This window comes from Eschrichtius robustus, chromosome 1, assembly GCF_028021215.1.
Source record: "Eschrichtius robustus isolate mEscRob2 chromosome 1, mEscRob2.pri, whole genome shotgun sequence".
NCBI lineage: Eukaryota > Metazoa > Chordata > Mammalia > Artiodactyla > Eschrichtiidae > Eschrichtius > Eschrichtius robustus.
The window spans coordinates 15,459,835-15,484,019 of record NC_090824.1 but is presented as its reverse complement, the minus strand read 5'-3'; the positions used below and the strand labels follow the sequence as shown (position 1 = coordinate 15,484,019).

General features: G+C 43.7%; 1 protein-coding gene across 5 annotated transcripts in view; it reads right to left on the bottom strand.

Moving 5' to 3' along the window:
• The window catches only part of PTPN21 (protein tyrosine phosphatase non-receptor type 21), a 67,473-nt gene that overhangs the window by 14,424 nt on the left and 28,864 nt on the right, over nucleotides 1-24,185 (bottom strand). For all 5 annotated transcript variants that reach the window (XR_011073691.1, XR_011073703.1, XR_011073697.1 and 2 more), the window contains exons 4-13: nucleotides 22,531-22,628; nucleotides 21,200-21,267; nucleotides 20,316-20,386; nucleotides 18,217-18,304; nucleotides 17,741-17,829; nucleotides 15,906-15,993; nucleotides 14,723-14,802; nucleotides 8,847-8,907; nucleotides 8,091-8,175; nucleotides 2,533-3,977 (exon numbers count right to left, since the gene is read on the bottom strand). Coding sequence is in view for 1 of the 5 variants with exons in the window: in XM_068541932.1 (XP_068398033.1) it covers nucleotides 2,533-3,977; nucleotides 8,091-8,175; nucleotides 8,847-8,907; nucleotides 14,723-14,802; nucleotides 15,906-15,993; nucleotides 17,741-17,829; nucleotides 18,217-18,304; nucleotides 20,316-20,386; nucleotides 21,200-21,267; nucleotides 22,531-22,628 (2,173 nt within the window). In the remaining 4 variants the exon portion in view is untranslated. The remainder of the gene's footprint in view (nucleotides 1-2,532; nucleotides 3,978-8,090; nucleotides 8,176-8,846; nucleotides 8,908-14,722; nucleotides 14,803-15,905; nucleotides 15,994-17,740; nucleotides 17,830-18,216; nucleotides 18,305-20,315; nucleotides 20,387-21,199; nucleotides 21,268-22,530; nucleotides 22,629-24,185) is intronic.

Genomic DNA, 24,185 nt, shown 5'->3' with positions numbered 1-24,185 from the left:
CTATGTTCGTGATGTAATCAGTGAAGAGTGTCAACTATGCGAGGGCCCCGTCCAGCTGGCTCGGGACTCAGGCAGAGTTACTTCGGGAGACACGTCCACACTCTGTCCTGCCCTGAATCACTGATTGTGCCCATGCCCTCTGCTTCAGCCGACCTGAGACATTGGCCTTTACTGTCAGACAGATGAGTAAGAATGTACTCCCAAGAAAAATTAAAAATAAACTTACAATTCAAACCCATTAAAAGAAAACACGTTTAAATTCACGGCACTACTGTAAGTAGTTTGAGTCTATGTATACTGATCTATTTCATAACCACTATAATATTGTGTGAACTTTCCTCCTGCTTATGAAGATGTCTGTAGCATCTTAGAAGATCTAAATAATACACTAGGGCAGAACCACATTTGTGACGCGCCCTCAGGTCTGAGTATGCCCACCAGCAAAAATGGGGGGAGGAGTCCCTAGCTGCCAGGACACTGGGAGCAACTGGGAGACAGAATACATAGGCTAATTAAGCACTTTCACTTGGCAGGAGCGCAGGGCACAGGGAATGGAGGCCTGGGCAAGGAAGCCAGATGACTCAGAGTGGACACGCTGACATGACAACGCCACAGATGCCTGGGCAAAGCTGAGGAACTCAGACTTAAAAGGTTTCAGTGGAAAGACAGAGAACAGCAAAGCTTAGACAAGCAATTATTACTTAATAAAATATACAATATACTTCGATGCAGAACAACGTAGAAGACAGGAGAATCGGTTGCAGAGATAAATATGGGTTTAAAATTTCAGTTTGGTCACTCACTAGCTGTGTGACCTTGGGAAAGTTACTTAATATCTCAGAGTCTATTTTCTCATCTGTAGAAACAATAGGCCTGTTGTAAACTGGACATGGTAAAGCAGATGGCCTGCTCAGCACACGGTAAATGCTCTGGGAATGGCAGCTAGGGATGATGTTATGCTCTTTTATATTTTGCCTCAAGTGGATAAAAAGTGCTTAAACCAAGGTTATTTATCATGCTGAATACTAAGGAGCTGCATTTTCTACAAGGGACCTTCCTTGGGTTCTCAGTTCACTCAATCTCTCTTTTAAAGAGACCTGGAGGTGGGAATGTAAATTGGTGCAGCCACTATGGAGAACAGTATGGAGGGTCCTTAAAAAACTAAAAATAGAACTACCATATGACCCAGCAATCCCACTACTGGGCATATACCCTGAGAAAACCATAATTCAAAAAGAGTCATGTACCACAATGTTCACTGGAGCACTATTTACAACTGCCAGGACATGGAAGCGACCTAAATGTCCATCGACAGATGAACGGATAAAGAAGATGTGGCACATATATACAATGGAATATTACTCGGCCATAAAAAGGAACAAAACTGAATTATTTGTAATGAGATGGATGGACCTAGAGTCTGTCATACAGAGTGAAGTAAGTCAGAAAGAGAAAAACAAATGCCGTATGCTAACGCACATATATGGAAACTAAAAAAATGGTACTGATGAACTTAGTGGCAGGGCAGGAATAAAGACGGAGACGTAGAGAACAGACTTGAGGACATGGGGCGGGGGGGGCGGGGGGAAGGGGAAGCTGGGACGAAGTGAGAGAGTAGCACTGACATATATACACTACCAAATGTCACATGGATGGCTAGTGGGAAGCTGCTGCACAGCACAGGGAGATCAGCTCGGTGCTGTGTGACCACCTAGAGGGGTGGGATAGGGAGGGTGGGAGGGAGGTTCAAGAGGGAGGAGATATGGGGAATATGTATACTTACAGCTGATTCACTTTGTTGTACAACAGAAACTAGCACAACATTGTTAAGCAATTATACTCCAATAAAGATATGAAGAATAAATAAAGAGACCTGGAGCTCTTGGGTTTTTTTGTCTTGACAAAGTGCCACCTTCCCAGCTCCAGAATCACCCTCCAGCCCTCAGAGATCACAGCCCAGCAGTTCAAGCTGTACCCACACGGACTGCGACATAAGGAATACATTAGGGACACTTCGGGGGACGCTTCCCTCAGACCCCAAACAAGCAAACTGAACAAGAGCAGCCCTGGACCCTGCATCACAGCGGGGTATTTTTACGGGTGGCTAACAAAGCAATCTTGGCTAAAGTCATGAAACCTTTACTTCCTTTTCCGTCACACTGCATTACTAAAACTTCCCATTCATTCTTTCTCTTCCATTCCACAGAGTCTCCTACATTTACCTTTCCCTCCACCTATTATCTCCAGCAAAACCACGAAAATTCCAATCCCTCCCCATTATTTCCATAGATAATCAAACTCAAAGTATTACAAAATAAGACAAAAACTGGGTAAAATATGTGTTGGCTGGGGGGGTGGGGGGGGTGGGGTGGTTTGAAACAACTTAAAAAGAAAAAAGCTGAAAAACATCAGAAGTAATGAGTGAAAGAAAAGATGGATAGAGGGCAGAAGGTGTTGAGAAAAGTCAGGTGTACAGGGCACCGTGCTGGGTTGGGTGAGGCCCTCCCACCCCGTGCACACTGAACGGCTCACCCCTAACGGCGGAAGCCCTTCCACGACGTTCTTCTTTCCGGAGAGGAGATCTGACACCGGCCTCTTCTTCAGAGAGTCCCTCCTGGCGCGGTACCTCCCCGACGTGGTGAGGTCGGACTCGGACATGGAGGGCGTCAGCAGCCCGTCCCTCCTGGGCCGCGGGCCCTCCCCGGGCGTGGGCACGGGGCTGCCGTCCCTCCCCTTCCTCTCGGCCTCAGTGACGTGGACCTTGGGCTCAAGGATGTGCAAGGGGCCGGCGGCCGGGGGGCCGGGCGTGTGGGGGCCGCTCAGCGGGGCTTCCTGGGAGTAGCTGCCCCGGGGCTCCGGCGCCCGGGGAGAGGGCTGCGCCCGCGCCCCGCGCTCCTCCTCCAAGTCCTCCTCCTCCTCCTCGCTGCTGTGTATCAGCATGGTGGCGTCTGAAAGAGACTTTCTGTGACCGTATCTCAGGCTCTCGTGCTCGTCCTCCTCTTCTCGCTTTGTCCTTTCCGTGACGACGTTTGGCTGGGAGCCCGCGGAGACGGCCCGCGGAGCCACGTCCGCCGCCGACGCCGACATGGTCCTCTCCTTGAGCCGCAGGCCCTCGAAGCCGTGGGTCAGCCCGGCGATCTCAATGCTGTTCCTCTTCTGGAGCTGGGCGTGCCGGGCCGAGGTCAGGGGCTCGCTGACCTCCTGCAGGGAATGCGCCACCGGCAAGCTGTCCTCCTGGAACGTCTGGACCGAGTGATGGACCCGCCGGGTGATGAGATCGGGGTTGCTGCTGCTGATGTAGAGGTGGCGGGACAGGTCAGGGGTGCTGTTGGCGGGCCTGGGGTACGGGTAGGGGGGCGGCGGGCGGTACACCTGCGTCCTCATGATGTTGGGGGCTGGGTAGTCCCGGGCCTGGAGCTGCACGTCGGTCAGCTCGGGCACGCTGACGGCACCCACCACCGGCCGCCTCTCTGCGGGGTACGGGTAAGGGGCCTGGCTGTGGAAGCTGTAATTCAGGTTGAACGGGTAGTGGGCCGACGGGGGGGAGCTGAAGTGCGCGTGCTCCCGGATCTCGGGCTGGCTGTAGACCAGCGCATCGGGCCTGCTGTACGCGTACGAGCTGCCGATGTTGAGGTTTCTCAGCGAGCGGCTCTGCCTCTCGGCGGGTGCCAGGCCTCTGTGGAGCTCCTTCATCACCGTCTCATAGTCGGGGGTCGGGCGGTAGGACGGGGGGATCAGGGCGCTGTGCCGGTGCGACGGGACGTAGTCAGGCCTCATGATGTCACTCCCGGTGATGCTGGGGTTCGAGGACATGGGTGAGGGCTGCAAGTAGGGCTGGGGGTTATTTAAGGAGCTGGTGCTGTGTGCACTGTAGACACTGCCGTTGCGGAGGCGACCACTCAGGTCAGTCTGGGCTCGATCCAAACTTGTCTGAGAGTGACAGTAGTATCCGTTCTGGTTGGTCACAAACAGGTTATCTGGGGGGAAAAACAAAACATTTAAGATGTGTGTTTTAAAATGAGATTTTCTAAATGTACAAAAGTAGATCAACGACTCTAGACAAATACTGAGACAGGCCCCGAACGCCGAGGACATTCTCAGTGTACCTTATGAAACTCCACCCTGAAGTGACCTGGCTCTAGCCACAAGTCTGAGTGGCCCTGGACAGGGGGTTTCTGGGAGCCTCGCCTCCTCACCTAGAGAAGGGGGATGGCCCTGCCTACTCTGAGGGTGGTACTCAGGATTTGACACCCAATAAGGAGCAGCCAAATCCAAGTCCAATATTAAGAGTACAGCTGTGCCACAAAACACTGTCTTTCTCTGAAAGTCAAAAATGTGTTTTACTGGAGACACAAAGCAGACTTTCTGGAACTCTGGGGAACTGCAGGCAGAGATACTGTTCAGGGCTTTGGGTCTCTGACTCTGCTTTCTCCCCTCACTGGAGATGTGGCCTTGATGATGCTGAGCTAGTTCAAGCACCAGGTGTCCGTAAACAGTTCCTTAAATGAAACTCTAGGTGGGCTGTATAGATTCTTCCACAGTGAAGACAAAAGGGCAATAGTTCAGCAGGATCTGAGCCTCTGCAGGTCCAACAGTGTCACCAGTAGCTATATATCTCACTAGGGGCCAGAAGCCAAGAAGACCCTTGCTAAGACAGCCACAGCTGCCCCCTGCTCCAGCCCCCATGCTTCAGTAAGACTGGGGTCCAAGCTAGCAGAATCAGGAGCCTCATCTAATCCACAAAGGCTGTGTGTGCACCTGTTCGGGGCTGGTAGGAGGCATGTTTCTTCAGTCCAATCTGTAGTTCACCTGAAAAACTAATGAGGGTGATTTCTAACCCTTCAACAGAAAGACCGTCAGAGAACAGTCGCCATCGAAAAGCATTCTTTTTTCGATTCAAATGCCTCTTGGCAGTTTAAGTGCCAAATGATTATCAAAGTGAACATGCCACAGTCTCGTGTGTGGCACATACAGCCACAAAGGAATGGGCCTCAAACGCACCCGTTTCTTCCTGTGGACACACAATGCTTCCTTGTTCCTGTCCACTTCCCGTATCTGGAACACTCTGCAATCTGCATCTATGGAGTCCCCTCTACTCACTGCTGTCACAGCTCAGCCTCATTCAAGCCCGTCTAGACTAGCACAATACCCACCGACCCGGCCTCCCCATCTCCAGGCTCCTCTGGGTACCCCACGAACCATTCATTTATGGGTCTGTATGTGTAAAAGACTATGCTAGGAACTAACGGGGGGAAAATGACTGGAATCCAGATAAATATAAAGGGAAACGTGTGTACAAAAATCACCAGAATCCAAGGAAGAAGCGTGACAGGTAAAGGAGACAAGCGTTACAGGAGTCCGGAGGAGGGAAGGATCGCTTCCAGCTTGGGCCAGGCTGATGGGACAGGGAGGAGAAGACCAAGAACAACCTCCCAGGGGATACAGCCCTCAAGGGGCCTTGGGGTATGGGGGTGGGGTTTCATCAGTAGCCGGGCTCTCTACCTCTGAGTGCACGCGTATCGCTCGGATCCCTCCTCCTCACCTCTGGAGGGCAGGCACAGCCACGTGACGAGTGACAGTCAAGGGAAAGTGAGCAGAGGCTACAGAAGCAATCTCCACGCTCCCCCCTCCTTGCCACCGTGCCCAACATTGCAGATGGAAAGGGACCCCGGCCCGAGTCCCTGGGGCAGGCTGACGTGGAGCAGAGCCCGCCTGCCAGGGCACGATGGACGGCTCACCTGAGAAAGAAGTAAGCTTTCCCGTGTAAGCCATTAAGAGCTTAGAATTCGTTCCCACACCGCAGCCTAGCCCGTCCTGACTGGGCGGGGGCACGTGGGCAGGAGGGTGCGTGGGATATGGACCCTTGCGGGTGACAGAGCGGTGCGGGCAAAGCCGGGAGACGAGGCATGGAGGGCGTGCTCGGGCTGGCTGGAGTACCAGGTAGCCGGAGAGGGTACAGAACAGTGGGGAATAAGACTGCAAGCGCAGCATGAAGAAACATCACAGAGAACGTTGAACACTAGATAAAGGAATGATCGTCAGGGAGATGGGATAAGATGAGCCTGGCTGCTGAGTGTCAGATGAACCAGGGAGGGTGGGGATTGAAGACTGAAGATATCAGCTCCTATGATGCAATAACTAATGAGACGTTTGAAAAAAAGAACTGGATTGGCAGGAGCAGAGGGACAGGGCGAAGGGGGTGAAGGGGATACGAAGAGATGTTACGTGAAGTTAATCAGAGGCAACAGGATCTGCAACTGTCTGGGTATTGAAGGCAAAAAGAGAAAAGAAAAATTACATGCAGTTTGGAATCCAAGTAACCAGGAGGGTGACTTCGTCGTAAAGAAGCAAGGAACTTGGGCAAAGGGACCTGTGGAGTAGAGTGATGGGCTCAAATGCAGGATGTCAGTCTTCAGCAAGCTGTAATGGTGGATAATATTCACCGAGTGCTTCCCACTCAGCCGGGTAGCCCGCTGAGGGCTCACATGCAGTAGCTCCCTTCACTGCCCCAGCAGCTGTCAGACAGATGAAATGTGGGGCTGGAGCACAGCAGTGATGACGGGGTGGGAAGCACAGATAGTCATCCTCGCCGAAACCCGAACCATGGATGAAACGAGGGCGCTGCGGAAGCCTGCGGAGGGAGAGGAGGCCCTGGGCAGACTTTCGGAGCAGTGAACGCCGATGGTACAGGAGGAGAGAGGACCCAGCGCAGGGAAGAGAGGTTTGTCAAGAGGCTAGACTGCTGGAATCGGATGGGAAGGAGAAGGTGCGGGGCTCTGGGGACCTGTGAGAGGGCAGCTTGAACAGAGTAGCAAAGGTAGGAGGAGTAAAGGGGTGACCAGTAGGCAGAAAGAGCACACAGGTGTTACTCTCAGAAGTGGGGTGAAAAATGAAAGAAAAAAATAATTCAAACTGCAGTTTGGAGAGAGAAGAGAGGAAAAATAGTAGGATGCTTGCAGATGGAGGAAAAGGGATGAACAGCAAGGAAACACTAACAGTGCAGAGAGAAGAGCCTTTTCCCGGAAGTGGGTGGGAGCTGGGGTCACAAAACCAAAGGAGGGCAGCGTGCAAGGAGGAGAAGACCGTGAAGAAGGTGAAAACATCCTGAGGGGGACACCCTGGGAACCCAGAGCCCAATCCATCCCCTGCCACCCACCCGTCGCACTGCACAGAAAGTCTCATCTTACACACAAGGCCCGACACCAACAATGCGTCACCACCCGCCTTCTGGTCCCTTCACACACCATGTTCTACCAGTTCCCTGTGGGACTGAGTCCAGACACCCTCTTCCTTGTTTGTGCCAATGCATTCACTATCCACCCCCACCTCCTCACAAAGCCAGGAGCAGCAATCCCAACCAGGAACCCGCCTCTCTCTACATGTGGAAATCTACCCATCTTTCGAGGTCCAAAGAGCCTTTCTCAGTCTCTCCAACATGATGAGCAATTGCTCGCTCTCTCTCATCACAACAATCATATTCTCTTTGTATTTAAGTTATTTGTGTACTTGTCTTATCCTCCACTATTAGATGCCAAGCTTCTTAAGATATGGAATTACTTCTCTGCATAAATCTCCTTGGCCTTTATAGTAGAGCCCTGTAGACAGAGTCTGTAAAATGAATGCTGGAGATTTAGCTTCGGAGGTGCTGTTTAAATACAGCTCCCTATACTCATCATGTGAAAGATAAACATAAACAGATAAAAATAAAATGTTTAATACTTTACAATGGGAAGGTCTCAGGCAGGAAAAAAACAAAATGAGCTTGGGACATCCCAGGCTGGAAAGCAAGGAAGCACTCAAAGGCTACTGGGGGTGTGTTAACAGGACATGGGAGCCACCTCGAAGGAGTGCCCATGGGCCAAATTTGGGACCAAATCAGAGCATCAAAATTTGATATTGAATATTTTCCACCCATTTCCAAAAAACTGACTATAATGGCAGCTTCTTCTATGAATCCAGGTTGGCTATAATCATGACAACAATTCTGGATGTAACTTCAGCCAAAAACTATCTTGGCTTCAAGATCTCCAAGCCCTCATTAATTTATTCATAATAATTTTGTAAGGCATTTCAGAAATAGTGTACTTTACCTTGGGAAGAAGTGTATGGTTCTGCATAATGTCCATTATAGTGCAGCTGGGGTGGGGGAGGCATCACATAGGGCTGGGGTTTAGGCTAAGAAATGGAAAATTGGAAACAGCATTAAAACACATTGCCTATGTAATATGTGTAAAGTAATTTTCTGCTGGCTTCTTTCTCTCCATTAAAAACTTCTAAAGCAGCCAAACATATTATATATGAAAAATAAATATGAAGACCCTATAGATCTTACCATATCTATCATTTTCAGTGTTTCATTTTCAGTGTATCATTTCAGTGTTTCATTTTCAGTGCCAGAACGGCAATGCTAAGCCCTATGCGCTGATATCAGACATCAGACAGCACAAGAAAACAAGCTGTATCCAAAAAGTTAAGAGCAAGAGGGAATAGACAAGAATTTCCTGAATTCTTATATAAACAATTGAACATAAGAAGCTTATATGTCGTATATTTAATCTTATTAGGCAAAATCATCTAGTATTTTAAATATCTGATTACTCTTGGCTAATAGTCAAAATTTTTAATATGAGGTTGGACCTAATATTTAAATATGTATAATATAATAAATATTATATATATTATATAAATATTAGGCTTAAGCTATGGAAAATCACCATTTCTTTGGTCAAATATCAGCATACTTTTGTGGTTCAAACTAAAAATTAACACTGCTAAAAGCATATTTTATTAAGGAAGATGACATCACTAAAAGAAAAAGAGCAATTGTATTTGTCCTTCTTTCTTACCAGAGACATCCTCGAAGAAGACCTCCTCCTAATTGGGTTCACTATGACGGTCTGAGTTTGCCTGTAAAATAAGACATGTCTTTGAGAAGAGCATATATATATATATATATATATATATATATATATATATATATATACACTCATATACACATAACCTTCCTAATTCTACCAAAATAAGTTAATAAAAAGGTAAAACGATAACTCTTCTAAAGCAAAAGACAAACTAATCCAATCATAAATTAGAGAAAAGAAAGGAGATTTTCTATCCTTACCTGGGGCCTCGGCCCGCTCCTGATGCCCAGATCCCTCTGACCACACTCCAGGGTTTGAGCCTCATGGGGCGTCAGTCACCTGGACTACCAGAGGGATGGACAGGATTAACTTTCCCTGGTCCATTTGGGTGGAACCTCTGGAGTGATCAGAAGCAGAGGGGTAAACAGGCCACGCCAGAGGGCCGCAAACTCATCCCTAGGGAAGCAAGATTCAGTGCAAATGCATCTCTCCTGTAGGCCTGGCTCAGCACTGACCACCTCCATGAAGAGGTAAGGTTATAACTTTGGAAACTTAAGAATCTATATTTCCTCTAAGGAACTAAGGATAGGGAAAGCAAAACAGTAGGAAAATTGGTTTGGTGGGCCTGTGATAAATCCATTCACCTTTCTTAGCAAGAAACTTCTCTCCGGTTTTAAGTGTACTTTTTAAAAAGGAATGAGAATATTCAGGAGTGCCAACTAATATTTATCAGATAATCTGAGATTTTAAGATATTCACAGTAAGCTCCATCTTTGAATAAACGTAGCTCACAAACAAGAGACAGAAAAGTCCTTTGGTAATTCAATCTTTTTAAAACAGAGGTAGACATTGTTTTGTTCTTATGTGTGGTCAGTTACATTGCAAATAAGATCTAGGAACCTAAACACATAGGATTCTTGGCTTTGTTGATGATGTAATTTTGTCAAAGCACTTTTTGAAAAACCTTTGACCATTTGTTCCTAGCTCATGAGCTTATGTGACACATAATTACTGATTACAAAAATATTTTGTGGGGCTTCCCTGGTGGCGCAGTGGTTGAGAATCTGCCTGCCAATGCAGCGGACATGGGTTCGGGCCCTGGTCTGGGAAGATCCCACATGCCGCGGAGCAACTGGGCCCGTGAGCCACAATTACTGAGCCTGTGCGTCTGGAGCCTGTGCCCCGCAACAAGAGAGGCTGCGACAGTGAAAGGCCCACGCACCGCGATGAAGAGTGGCCCCCGCTTGCCGCAGCTAGAGAAAGCCCTCGCACAGAAACGAAGACCCAACACAGCCAAAAATAAATAAATAAATAAATAAAAATTAAAAAAATAAATTAAATTAAATTAAATTACCTGTCAGTTTAAAAATTGAAAATATAACAGATTTTAAAAATATATATATTTTGTGACCCTTGGTTATAGTGTTCTAAGGACTAATTACTAGAAAATCCACAAAGTAAACACTAGCTCCATTTAATCAGTAAATTTACCATAATATCAAGCCTCATGTCTCATAAATTAACATTATTCTTAGCACTCTAACAACTAATTTCCTATATTCAAACCCTAAATATTAGCTAACTTTTACAAGATTTTTGAGATTTAAAAAAAGTTACTGATTATTAGGAGCTTATCAAGTAGCTACAGTTGCTTTTAAGAGTTGACTTTTTTTGATTAAATGCTTTCTTTAATAATATCCTTCTATTATCGCTGGAAAGTATTAAGATTGTTGATGAAGAATAGATGTCTCAGGAAAAAAAAAAAAGAATAGATGTCTCTTTCCCAAAGGATGTTGCCCATTCTGCCAGTAATTATTACTTAACAATAATAAACTGGATGTTAATTCCATTAGACTGCAAAAATACCTGCATCAATTGGTAAAGCATTATATATTAGTAGAGGAGGAGGCCTCATTAGTGGAACAAGTCAGGAGGGTGTGTCTGGGCCTTTTTTTTTTTTTTAAGCACTCCTTAACTGCACATTAATATATTCTTAAAATTCGTGTCCAGAATTTGAAGACACTGCATTTTGTAGCCTTGAAATTTTCTTTCCCTTTATTCTCCATTGTTAGGACTAGGTTTAGGCCAGCTGGGTCCTTTGAAGTTTATATTTAGTCCAGAGACTCAGTAAACTGACCAAACTTTTAAAGTACTATAAATTCAAAATTCAGAGATGGGGAGAAAGGTTGCTGATAGAAACCTCCAACACCATGTCCAGGATAGCCCAGCGGGAACAAGAATAAACTTAAGCGTGTTAAACCCAAAATCCAAGGGTGCAGAGCTTAGCAGCACAGGCGGCAACTCCCACACTCGGGATCTATTTGGGCACCTTGCTGGCGGCACCCAGGATGGAGGCGACACTGCCCCCTGGAGAGGCCACTTCTGCTGAACACAAACTAGTACGTGTTCCGCCTGCCAAACTGTTTGACGCAGGCAGCCGCGCCATCAGTTCTAATATTCTAACCTCCTCTTTCTTCCTGCCAGTATTCTTATAAAGGCAGTTTGCTCTGAGATCAGCTATCCTAAACTTAGTACACGAGAGAAAATGGTGTAACTGCTGGTTGTGTTTTGGGGCAGTTACGATGCTGATGGGTGCTGCTAAAGATGAGGCAGCTGAAGAACTTAGGGAAAAAAAAAAAGAAAACCACTGGAATGCGTGTACTGGAGATGACAAAATAAGAAAAGGCTGCTAGCCCAAGTAAAACAAATGATATTACTTACTGAAAACAGTGCTAAAGGCTATATCTGATTACCTCATGGGATACTAACACCAACCCCATAAACGAGGCCAGTTATTATCCTGATTGTACAGATGCGGAAACTGATCCTGAGATTAAGTAAATTGCTCCTGGCCTTATGGCAAATAAGCAGAACTGGCACTTGAACGAGGCAGGTCTGCCAGACTCCTGAGCACATGCCCCTAACAGCTGACTATCTGTCTCACCCGCTCCCAACCTCAACAGATTCGTAGGCTCCTTGGAGGCAAACGACACACCATGGTACCACTGGTGCCTGGCACACAAGGAAGGTGCCAAATGTTTGTTGAATAAATGAATGAAATAGTGAGTGAGGACTGAAGTTGATGTTCATGGCTAAGCATTTACAGTTGAGCTGTATAGGCTGTGAATTGCTAAGAGTCGTCCGACTTTCGCTTTGTGAGCTTCCTTTCTTATACATTTCTAGCTAGTGCTAGAGGAGTGAGCTTTGGATGAACAAAAAATATGTTGGATGGTGGAAATACCTAGAAAATGTTGATCTCAATGACTCTTCTTTAATGGGATAGGGGTTACTCTCTTCTGCCAAGCCTCTCGCAGTCTCTTCAAACCCTGCAGTAGGCCTCGAAGAAGTGGGGCAACCCCATCCCCTTCCAGTCAATCTCCGGATCACAAAAGTCTCCAGGACAGAGACCAGCTGCTGTATTCACTCATATTTAGTTTACACCTAAACTGCAGGGAACACAGACCAACCCTCTGACAAGGCTCAGCAAGCAGCCCACTGGTGACAGAAATCCAACTCCCCCGTCTAGAGAAAGTCTGTGGAAACTTCTACCACTTGGCTTTGCAGGTTGCGGGATACCAACCTCCTCTTCCCCCGTTCCCCCCAGAGAGGAGAGAGAAAAGCCTCCCATACTAAGACCCCTCTCAAGAGTCCTTTTCCCTTCCAGGCTCTTCTCATATAAATTCAGGAGGTCCAGTTCTGGGGCTTGGGGTGGGGAAGAGGGGGAGAGAAGTCATTTCACCTAAGAGATTGACATTACCTAATTTAATTCCTATTCCAACCCTAAAGAAATGTTAAGTAAAAGCCCCGTTTTCCCCATTTTATAAATTAAAAAGCAAAGAGATTGTTGTTATCTAGCATTTTTAAGGCTTGGGTGACATAAAAAAGGTGATTCTGTTACCTAAAGTACTTTGAAAGTGGAGAGAGCAAGACTGAAGATGGATCACGCCATTCTATAAATTCTAAAATAGAGTCACCTAGGTCAAGGTTAGAGGACTCACATAAGGCCATCCCAAGCACCATTAGACAATGTATCAGGACTGAGGAGCGGGGAAGGGGACACTCAGGAGCAAAGTCCTCCTTTCTACGCAAGCAGAGTCCATCTCCTGAGCCACTGGTCACTCCAGCCTGAACCTGATGTCCAGAATTCAATGCCCAGTTCCAGGCCTGCTGCGGTTTCATTAAATGCCCATCTGGACCATGAGAACGAGTCTATCAATACTTCAGAATCATTATCACTTTAAATGTGACTAAGCACAGTCTGGATTGAGAGCCTTAAAAGAAATGACCATAAAATTTAAAGTTATTGGACTTCCCTGGTAGTGCAGTGGTTAAGAATCCGCCTGCCAATGCAGGGGACATGGGTTCAAGCCCTGGTCCGGGAAGATCCCACATGCCACGGAGCAACTAAGCTCGTGTGCCACAACTACTGAGCCCGCGTGCCATAACTACTGAAGCCCGCGTGCCTAGAGCCCGTGCTCTGCAACAAGAGAAGCCACCACAATAAAAAGCCACGCACCGCAACAAAGAGTAGCCCCTGCTCTCCGCAATTAGAGAAAGTCCGTGCGCAGCAACGAAGACCCAACGCAGCCAAAAAAAAGAAAAAAAAAAAAGGCGGCTTCAGCAGTATTCCAGATGAAAACTATAGCAGCCAGCACTAAGTCATCAGCTGAAAGACTTGTATAAATGGTCAGATTTAGATATGTTTTGAAGGCAGAATTTGCAGAGCGTACTGACAAATTGGATGTGGGATGAAAGAGAAAACAGGAATTAAGTAGGACTTCTAGGTTTGGGGCCTGAGTGACTATGGTGTGCCGCCACCTGTCGAAATGGGGGACAGTAGGAAGAAGCAGACTCTGGGGCAGGAAGAGGAGCAAATCGAGCGTTTGGTTTTAGGCGTATCAAATTTGAGAAGCCTGTTAGGCACCCAAGGAGAGATGTCAGTAGGGTGTGCAAGTCAAGTGCTCAGGGGGAAGACAGGACTAGAAATGAAGTCAGGTGCACTTTAGTATATAGATGCTGCTTTGAAGCCTGGGGTCAAGCCAAATCCCCTAGAGAATGAGTGTAGATGAGAAGAGGTCCGAGGATTATATCAGCAAAGCCGACTGAGAAGAAATAGGCTTAGAAAGAGAAGAAGCAGGAGAGGGTGGGGTCCTGGCAGCCAAGGAAGAGCAGGGTGCAGGGGGGAAGGGATGAGCAGAGGTGCAGTGCTGCCCGGGAGTCAAGTGCAAGAACTCCTGAAATGACCACTGGGTGAAGGTCACTGTCGCTCTGACAAGCAGCATCAGTGGCGTGGCAGCTTAGGGGAAACGGGGTGGAAGGAAGGCGAGAGAGCAAGATTATACAACTCTTTTGAAGAAATCAGCTGTAAAAGAGAAGAGAGATACGGCACCGTGGCTAGAGGGCATGTGGAACGAAGGAAAAGTTTTAAGAGGTAAAATATTACAGCATGTTTGTAACCTGATGGGAATGATCCAGCAGAAAGGGGGAGACCCACGTGGGCTGAGGAAAACGTACATTTAGGAAGAAGCAGTATAAATTCTTCAAAAGGCTTGAAAAGCTGAATAACCTTTTTTTACTCAAAATGTTGATTAAAAAAAAAAAAATTCCATTTTAGCTTTTGTGAATTAGAATAATTCTAGTTACTAGCTGAAAGAAGTCTTAGAGGCATATCTGTAGTTATTAGAGGTTGGTCCAAAGCTAAAACTGAGAAATAAAATTTTGACATCCAAAAGTAAAGAGATTATTATAAAAATGTTATCTTTTTTTTTTTTTTTAATTTGCCTTTCTAGATGAATACTATAGTTCGAGATGAAAACTTCTATGCTCATCACCTCCCACAGTTTCTGTGAGCAGGGTATACTTACAGGCTGCACTGATTCAGTCTGTAAAACTTGTGTCGCGCAACACAGAGTCTCCACACGTATTTTGCTGTTTCCATGTCTTCCTAGCAAACAAAATATGCACAAAGTAAACAAAAGCACATCTACAACTTGATACAGAGCTTACCTGAGAACAAGACAGAATTGCGTGACATATTATTTCAAAGTCACTTTCCACACATTGGGATTCTCTCATTTTCTAAAATTGCACCCCTCCTATGAATGTTGTAATTAGGACTCAGATTATGAAGACAAACAAAAAGCTGCTACACAGTGCCATTCTTATATTAAACAGTTTCAAAATGACTTAGAAATTCTAAAATTATGAAAATGTCCACTTTTACTACTGACAGCTAGATACTCAGACATTTTTAAATAAAACGTTTTTATTACTGACGACTAGATACTTAAAGACATTTTTAAACAAAATGACTCAGTGACTCATTGCTTTTGTCAAGAGAATAAAAGTAACTGGGAAATGGCACTTCTAAAGAGCTGTTCACTTATCAGCGGAAGTTAAGATACCAGTGTTTACCCTCTCCCATACTTAATAGTCCCTTAAATTTAATTTAGAGGGACTTCCCCGGTGGCGCAGTGGTTAGGAGTCCGCCTGCCAATGCAGGGGACACGGGTTCGAGCCCTGGTCCGGGAGGATCCCACATGCCGCGTAGCAGCTGGGCCCGTGCGCCACAACTACTGAGCCTGTGCTCTAGAGCCTGCAAGCCACAACCACTGAGCCCGCGCGCCTAGAGCCTGTGCTCCCCAACAAGAGAAGCCACCGCAATGAGAAGCCAGCGCACCGCAACAAAGAGTAGCCCCCGCTCACTGCAACTAGAGAAAGCCCGCGCACAGCAACGAAGACCCAATGCAGCCAAAAAATAAAATAAATAAATAAATTTATAAAAAAAAAAAAAAAATTTAATTTAGAGATCATAATCAGATAGTATTTATCCAAAGACTCATTCATTCATTCAACAGTATTTACTGAGCAACTAATTTTTGCTAAGTACTACTATACAAAACGTTATTAAGTATTATAAAATTTTATGTTTTATAAAACTATGAAATACTATAATTTTAATGCTACCCCCCTCCCCAAACACACATACACACGGAAGTGTTAATTTTCAGGAAAAACATTACATACAGATTCCTAATGTTTACTCACAGTCTGAAACTGGATGGTCTCCTCTTTATTTGACAGCTCTAATGCAAAAAAGGACTTATTGTGGGACATGTTAGCAATATCATGCCACCTAAAGAACAACAAACAGCAAACGGCAATGTGAGTGCTCAGGTTTTTTACTAAGAGATAGAATATATGAGTTTTTCCTTTTTGAGCTTAATATATAAGCTACTATTTGTTTATCATTTTAGAAAGAAAACAGTGGTTTGAATCAGCTCGCGTGCATTTTCTAATTGAAGTGACAACAGCTAGTGGCAAGAAGTAAAAGCATGTATACTAAAATGAAGGCAGAGTATTTAAAAATGTAAAATCTATCCTCATTTGCTGCACTAGTTTGATCAAATATCCCACTCTCAGCTGGTTGTCAATGCCTCCTTCATTCATTCAACAAACATTTTAAAGGATACCCACTATGATAATACCAGAAATTGTGTTAGGTCCTAGGATACTAAGATCAGTAAAGGACAGTGCTTCCCTCAAAGGGGCACAGATGGAGGGTGGGGCTGATAGAGAACACAGAAGCAGACAAATACTGTTAAGTTCTGCAGGTATACAGGGCAAAATAAGGCACAAAACTAGAGGAGAGCTGCTCTGAAAAGCTGGTGGAGCAGGGTGAAGATAAAGTTCCAATCCAAAGAGTGAACTATTCTGGGTGTGTTCATCAGGATTCAAACTCCGATTTGGAACTTTCTAACTCTATTTTACCACGTTCAGATTTTATATATTAATATTTTATTTTATTACGTAACTGTATAATTTTATAAAAGGGAAAAATAGGTCTGGAAAAACAAAATCTATCCCTCTTTATCCTTCTCCATTATATTAGATTTATTTAAATTTATTTAATTAAATAAAATTCATTTGTAGTAATTTGGTGCTTAATTGTTAAACCTAAAGATTATTAGCATCATATTAAAGAAGGCAATTTTAGACTCTCCTATCCAGTGAGATAAAGGAAGCCAGTGGGATGTCTCCCAATGTCAGGGTCCTGCCGTTCCGGTGCAGGCCAGATCCATTTCCACCCCCTACCCAGCAGCTCAGCATGTCCGGAGGACAATGAGCAGCCTGGGGACATGAGAGCAATTGCCAAATGGGAGCCACCTGACCCAGTGCAGTACAGCCTAGGAGTGGGGATCTACTCCCCAAGCCGGGTACACGCTCTGTGGTCCTAATCACCACGGAGAATTCAGGGCCCAAAAGATAGTAAAGCAAAGGAAATGAAGGGACAAAGAATACTGAAAAGGAAATTTAAATCACCTGAAATCTCATTGTTCAGAGCCAGCCACTGTTAGCACATTGCTATATATCCTTTCTGTCCTTCTTACTAGATACATTCCAAGATTTCCACAAATGGATAGTATCACTTTTTTATAATCAAGAAAAGAAAAATCAACATTATAAGAAGTAATTGAAATTTTTTTAGATGTTGGTATTTTAGGAATTTTGGTACAAACTAGAATCAGAGAAAGGCCTAGAGTTTCCACAAGAAATAGCCCTGGAAACCAGAGCTCAAATGAAAAATTCACACCAAGACAAAGAATGACCTTCATATGGTAAGAAAAGGGTCACACATTTTTAAGCATTTCATAAGCAGGCCATCGTTACAAGCACTATTTTCTACAATTTGGTTTGAAGAAAGTATCTTATAAAAAGAACCATTGCAGTCAGGTGGTATTTTATTCTAGGAAGGGCATATTGCCATTTTCTAGTGAGGCCTTGGGAGAGATTTACTTGTGAGCGATATAACTAGCACAGGTACTAAAAAATATCACCAACAGGAGCCACAGAAAGTGCACAGAAAGATGTAAGAAAAATACCTAAATATCACAGGAGGCCTTCCATTCTTATGTTTCACAAAGATACCTTCGAGACACGCTCCGATGGATATGTCGCTGCCTTGACTATCCTAAGAGGAGAAAGCGAAAAAGGAAACACTCGGGCAGCAGATGCATAAGAACCACAATGACCACACCTACTTCCCTACTCTTGTGTCCCAGATAGGAAATGTTCAGAAGACCCATGCTGAAGGCAAAAAGTCTGCAAGATATAAATGTTTCATCTTGTAAATACATATGAAAACAGAGTTGGGCTCCTTAAGGAACTCTATTTCAAGAGCACTTCCAAGAACAAAGCACAAAACAGGAATGTGTTTTACTACAAAATTTTGGTCACAAGGACCTCAGCTTTTACGTTTCTTTGGCCTTTGCACAGCAGGGCATCCCTGGGCTTCCCCGCTCTTCTGGCGGAATTACTAAGATGCCTTTGGCGAGCCCAGTCTTCGTGCCACGCTTACCTTGGCAAGGTAGCTCTCTTCTCCATAGCCGTCCATTCTCTCTATCTCCTGCATGTACAGCATTTCAGCATCAGGAGCTGTCAGCCCTCTGCAACCCAAAAGAAGTCAGATTGTTCACAAAACTAAAAAAATTTCTTACGAAAAGCTTTTCTAAAAAAACTACATATCAATTTGTCATAAAACATTAGAAACATTTCAAGTTTCTAACCATCTGTGATTAGTTATATCAATGCATCATCAGTATTTACTGAAAACCAACTGCATGCAAAAGCACTGTGCTGAACGCTGAGGGTTAGTTATGTAAGATCCTACCCCTTGTACTTTAGGCAGGTAAGGGGAAAGGCAGGAAATAAAACCACCCCCTAAAAAAATTTCAGTGAAAGCTAGAATTCTTTCTAAACCACCAAAGTATCAGGCAATACTAAGCACTGTGTGCTAAATTGCAAACGGTAAGTGCTGCAGGTAAGGGTTAGAAGATGGAAATCCTTTTTAGCTCAGGTGACAGAATTACAAGAATGGGTGTGCAGGTAGGAAGGCACTCAACTGCACGGACACGTGCCTCTCCAGCCTCATCTTCTGCTGCTCTCCCACACCCACAAGGCACCCCACACTGCGACCATCCCAAACGCAGCATTTCTTTGAATATACCACATTCCCTCGTGCCTCCGGGCCTTTGTACATGCTAATTCCGCTTCCTGGTATACCTATCACCCACTTGCGTACCTGGTCAATCCCTAATACCCTTCAAGACTCAGCCTACATGTCACTCCTTCTTTGTCACCTTCTGTGACTGCCCTGAGTCTAAGTCAGATGCCCTTGCTGTGTGTAGAACCACCACATTCTGTGCACACCTCTCCCCCGTACCCATTATCAGTATTACTATTACTATTACAATGGGCTGTCCTGCCTATCCCTTAAGATGCCAAAGCAGGGAGTACATCCTTTGATGGCAGATCATTGTTCTATTTATCTTTGTGCCACAGCATTGAGCACTCTGCCTCATACAGAATAACAGCACTAAACTCTCTTTTAAGGAGGTGCACAAAACCTAACAAAAGATAGAGTGATGTGTGCCTGAGGGATTAATTATGCTGAAAAAAAAAAAGGTTCATTTGGACAGCAGAAGGTAAAGCTGGAATGGCAGGATTTAACCAACTTGTGGGAAGCCTTTAATCCCAGGGGTAATGAACTTAGGCTGGTGGAAAGCAAGAAGAGATTCATGAACATTTGAGGAGAAGAGGGGAGACAAGTCCAAAGTGATATTTTAGGAAGATTAATCTTTTGTGAGTGACTGTATGGATTTGAGTGGGGACAGATTAAAGGCAAAAGGTTATTTTTAATGGGAGGGGGTGAATAATAGGTTATAATTAGACAGACCTGGGTTCAAATCCCACCTCTACCACATGTAACTTTGGGCAAGTTATTTAGTCTTTGTGAGGTTGATTTTCCCAATCTGTAAGGAGATAGTAAGATTTACCTTAAAGAATGGTTGTAAGAATTTAATGATATATAAAGTACTTGGAACTGTGTGGTATTTGGTTTAGAATAAAAGCTAGCATTCTCTAGGACAGGGTTTTTGGACAACACATACAGATTCACTCTCAAAGAAAGTCACTCTCTGCCCAGAAGCAGGGGTCAGGGCAATAAGCACCACAGCTCTCAGCACAGCTCCCCCAGAGGACAGAGACACAGCTTCCAAAGGTGTAAGGGGGGGACTAGGGGGGCGGACACAAAAGAAAACATCACATCTGCCACATCACAAAAGAAAACATGTCTCCCTAATCTTGCATTAACCTACACAGGACCGAGTCACCACCAAAACCTTTAAGACATGGGATGAAGAACTGTCATCCTTCAGTGACTGCAGCTTTCAACCTTCTCAGTTTCATCAACGATAAAAAATGAATAATACATGAGTTAATACGGGTAAGTGCTCATAAGAGCACTTGGTACGCGGTGAGAGCTCTGCAGAGGTTGGCTCCTGGTAACTAGCAGTAGTAGCAGCCAGCAGTAGTAAAGTTCCAAATTTAATGGTGTCAATGCATGGTTCAAATTCAAACAGGTATTAGTTCTAAACTATTTCCACTTCTCAGCGTTACCTGTATTTCTGATGCAGTAAGGCCACTTTTTGGGTTGCTTCCTCCAATACTTTTTCATCTTGTAACCACTCCTGGAAAAAACATACTGCAGTAAGTATGTAAACAAATCACCCAAATTTCTTAGAAGGAATCCGTGCTACTGACTGTTACTGACTCTTGCCACCAGCAGGCAAAACTAGGGCTAGTGTTAATGTGTGCGAGCTTTGCTTAAGGACATAATCATGATCTTTCTAAGGAATTACGTGGCTTCTGCTCAGGAGCCAAAACACTTGCCCTGCCTTCTCAATTCATCCCAGAGAAAGTTTCAGATGAGCTATTTCAGTTTGGTAACATCATCAGCCAGTTCCAAGCCCAGCACGTAACACCTTGTGCATTCCCTGGCTGGTTGTGTAGACACTCGGAAGAGCATACCACCTCCCGTAGTTGTTCCAACACACAGTTTCCCTGTCAATTCCATCAGCGGTGACTTTAAAATGTAGAAGGCAGTGTCTTTTTGTCATCTACTCCTTAATTTGCGGATGAGAAACCAAATCCATTTCAACATAACTCTGTCAGGTTTTGAGCCTTCAGTTAAAAGCAAAACCTCTATGTGGTTCCTCAGAAGCTGGAAATCTGTCCCTCTCTTTAGACTCACATCCAAACACAAAATGAATTTCTCTGGCTGCAGTCCAATGACCACAGACCCTTCTGTTTCTGTGGGTTTACAAGGACCAGAAGACTATAACAGAGAAAGCATTTACACTTGAGCTGTTTATAAGAGGAAATTGATTTTTTAAACTCTATTCCTGCCTAGTAAGTCTACTATATGGACTTCATTTCAGGGAATATTAAGGGTATGGAAACAAATTGTTTTTAAAAAGGCCCAATGTCAAAAGCATTCTTACCACAGGAAGCAAGGCAAATTTCTGAAGAAAGTCCTGGGATTCATACTGATCAAAGTCACCAAAATCAGCTATATAAAATGACAAATATTCACATGTCAATTATGCTTAACTGGAAGCAAAACATGCAGAACTAAATTCAATATGCAGTATACAGATGGTGTGCTTATGATTTAGATGTCAAATTTGCCTTATAGCTTATAAAGTGTATACTTTTAAAATACCCTTTTAAAAACATTAATTAGGTAGATTCATGTGTCTTGACTTGGAAAAAATGCCTTTTAATAAAGTGAAAAAAACCAAGTTACAAACTGTATATAAACCATCTCTTTTTTTGTCATTGAAAAACAAACAAAACCTACTTTGTAATCATGTATGCTTACTTATGCACAGAAAAATGTCAGGAAGAAACCAAACCATTCATGGTAGTGATTATCTCTAGGAAGAGGAATTAGATCATCTGAATATGTTACAGCAAGATGTATCTGTTTAGAAATTTTTAATTGTTCAAAAAATTGATAGTTCAGCAAAAAGTTTAGGAAAAACTAACTCTGAAAGCCAAAGATGACACTTAGGAAGCTTCAAAGTACCTTGAAAAGGAATGTGGCTCCATGTGTATCAGGCATTTATTTATTTGTCTAGAAATGATATATGTCTCCATGCCTGCTAATATCTGATGGAACTTTATTAATGATTCTTCTGATTAAATTTCAATTCCCAAGATTAAATGCCAGTTATCATTTGAAATAATGCCCCATCAGAAGTCTTTCCAAAGTACATTACATACATGTAAATACATATAGATTAGACATGTGAAAAATGACAGTTAATTCAAAAATACTTGTGAAATGCAAAACTATCTATTATGATTGACGATGTCCTATAACCTAGGACAACTGAGAAACCAAACAAATGGCGTACGCTTAAAGTACAAGCGAACGTAACCTCATCAACCACATTGTTTGGCTGATCTTTCTTCTGAAAATACTAGCTAGCAGCAGATCAAGTCCCTGAACTAGAGGAATACAGAGCATATTAAATGCTATACATGTGTGTGCATATGTGTGTATTTCCTCTCTATTTTTGGTCTGTGTGCTCTGTTGACATAACATGCTTAACCTTCCAGAAGTCTCGTATTTCACTGAAGTAATCCAAACTCATTTTTTTCCCCACAAGGAAGCCCCTTAGATAACAGAATATTTCACTAATATAAAAAACTACTTTACAGTAGTTATTTTCTATAAAGTCAGTTACCTTAAGAATCCCTTGCTGTTTCTGTTTAACATACATTTTAATCTGATAGATCTATTATATTATCAATTGCCATTATTTACCTTGAACAGCTAAGCCTGCTAGCTGAATTGCTTGTTCTAATGTACAAGGAATGTTTCCTTCCAAGATATCTTTCTTCAGCTGCAGATAATACTGATACCTATAAAAAAAGGTCAATTTTTAAAAGTCAATATCAGTATTACCTCTACTTGAGACACAATGCATTTTATCATAATTTGGTAGAGGAGCATAAACTAGCCAAAACCTTAAGCTCAGACGATTTTGAAGAACGACAGGAATATCCCTGACCATATCTATACCGACAAACAAACACACACACACACACACACACACACACACACACACAATATAATCAATTTATTGAGTCACTTATCCTTAACTGTAGTTATTTGAAAGCTACAAGCTACAACCATCTAGAAGACAGCTGGTCATCTGTCTTATACCCTGTAAAAGTCTCTAAGTTTTGTCCTTTTTCGTCGGAGACATAGAGGATCAATGGCCAATCTTTACTTTAGAAACTCTGACTAGTAACTTGGTGATGTAAGACTTTCCTAGCCCTGGACAGTAAAGCCAGAAGAAAATGGTTCCTGACATTTCAGACCAGCCTTATATTAAAATATTCTTTGATGAAATACCAAAAAGATTAGTTGTTAAAATCCTTTCTTAATATTCTTGTGATGTGGGTTTATTTCTGTTTATGCTTTCAATATATAGGGTATTAGTTACCAGCACAAGCTTTAGTCAAGCAGACCTAGGTTAAATTCCAGATCTCTGATTTTGCATTTTGCATGAACTTGGGCAAGTCATAATCTGTGGGTTTAAGTTATCTCTAGTAAAATGAGGGCACTATCACCCCTTCACAAGGCTGAACATATCAAGGAATATATGTAAAGCTCTCAGTATAATACTAGAACATAGTTGGTACTTAATAAACAACTGTTATTATTATCAGCAATCATCTACTTTCAGCCAGTCAGCAGTATTTCATCTGTATCACTTCTCCATTTTGATAAGCTCTATAGTGAAGATTTATTCTGCCTTCCTCTTATTTTTTCACTTAGGTAATTACTAGGGCCTACTATGCATCAAGCATTGTTCTAGATGCTGGGGATACGGTGTTGAACGAAGTCTCTGCCAATATGGTCTATAGAACCATCTTGAATCCAGAATCTCTTCCAGGTTTGACGTCTGTGAAGTTCAACCCACTTACAGTTCACGTTTGAATTCCCCTGAGAGCCCACCCTTTTAATCATTTCATAGGTCCTTACATCATCCTATTTTAGCTACCTTTGAGGTTTCCATTCTTTGTTACCAAAAAACTTGACCAGAACACCATCCTTTTGAACAAGGATTTAGATCCCACTTATCCCCTTCCACCTGCTAGTAGAACCCACAGACTTCCCTCAATCAGCAAATAGAATGCTGGTAGCTCTGAGATCTTGTCAAAGAAGAAATCTTGAAACATTCTCCCAGGCAGCTCCTTTCAAACACCTAAAGAAGTCTATCTATTGAATATGCTGTCCACATATTCCACTCTAAATATTCTCGGTTCTTTCCTTAAATCAAATCACTGGAAAGCAGGTCCACACTCTAGACTAATGCCTAGATTATGGCATATACATTCCTAACTGGTCTCCTGCCTATAGTCTTGTCACCTATAATCTACCTTCCATGATGGGTGATCTTTGTAAAATGC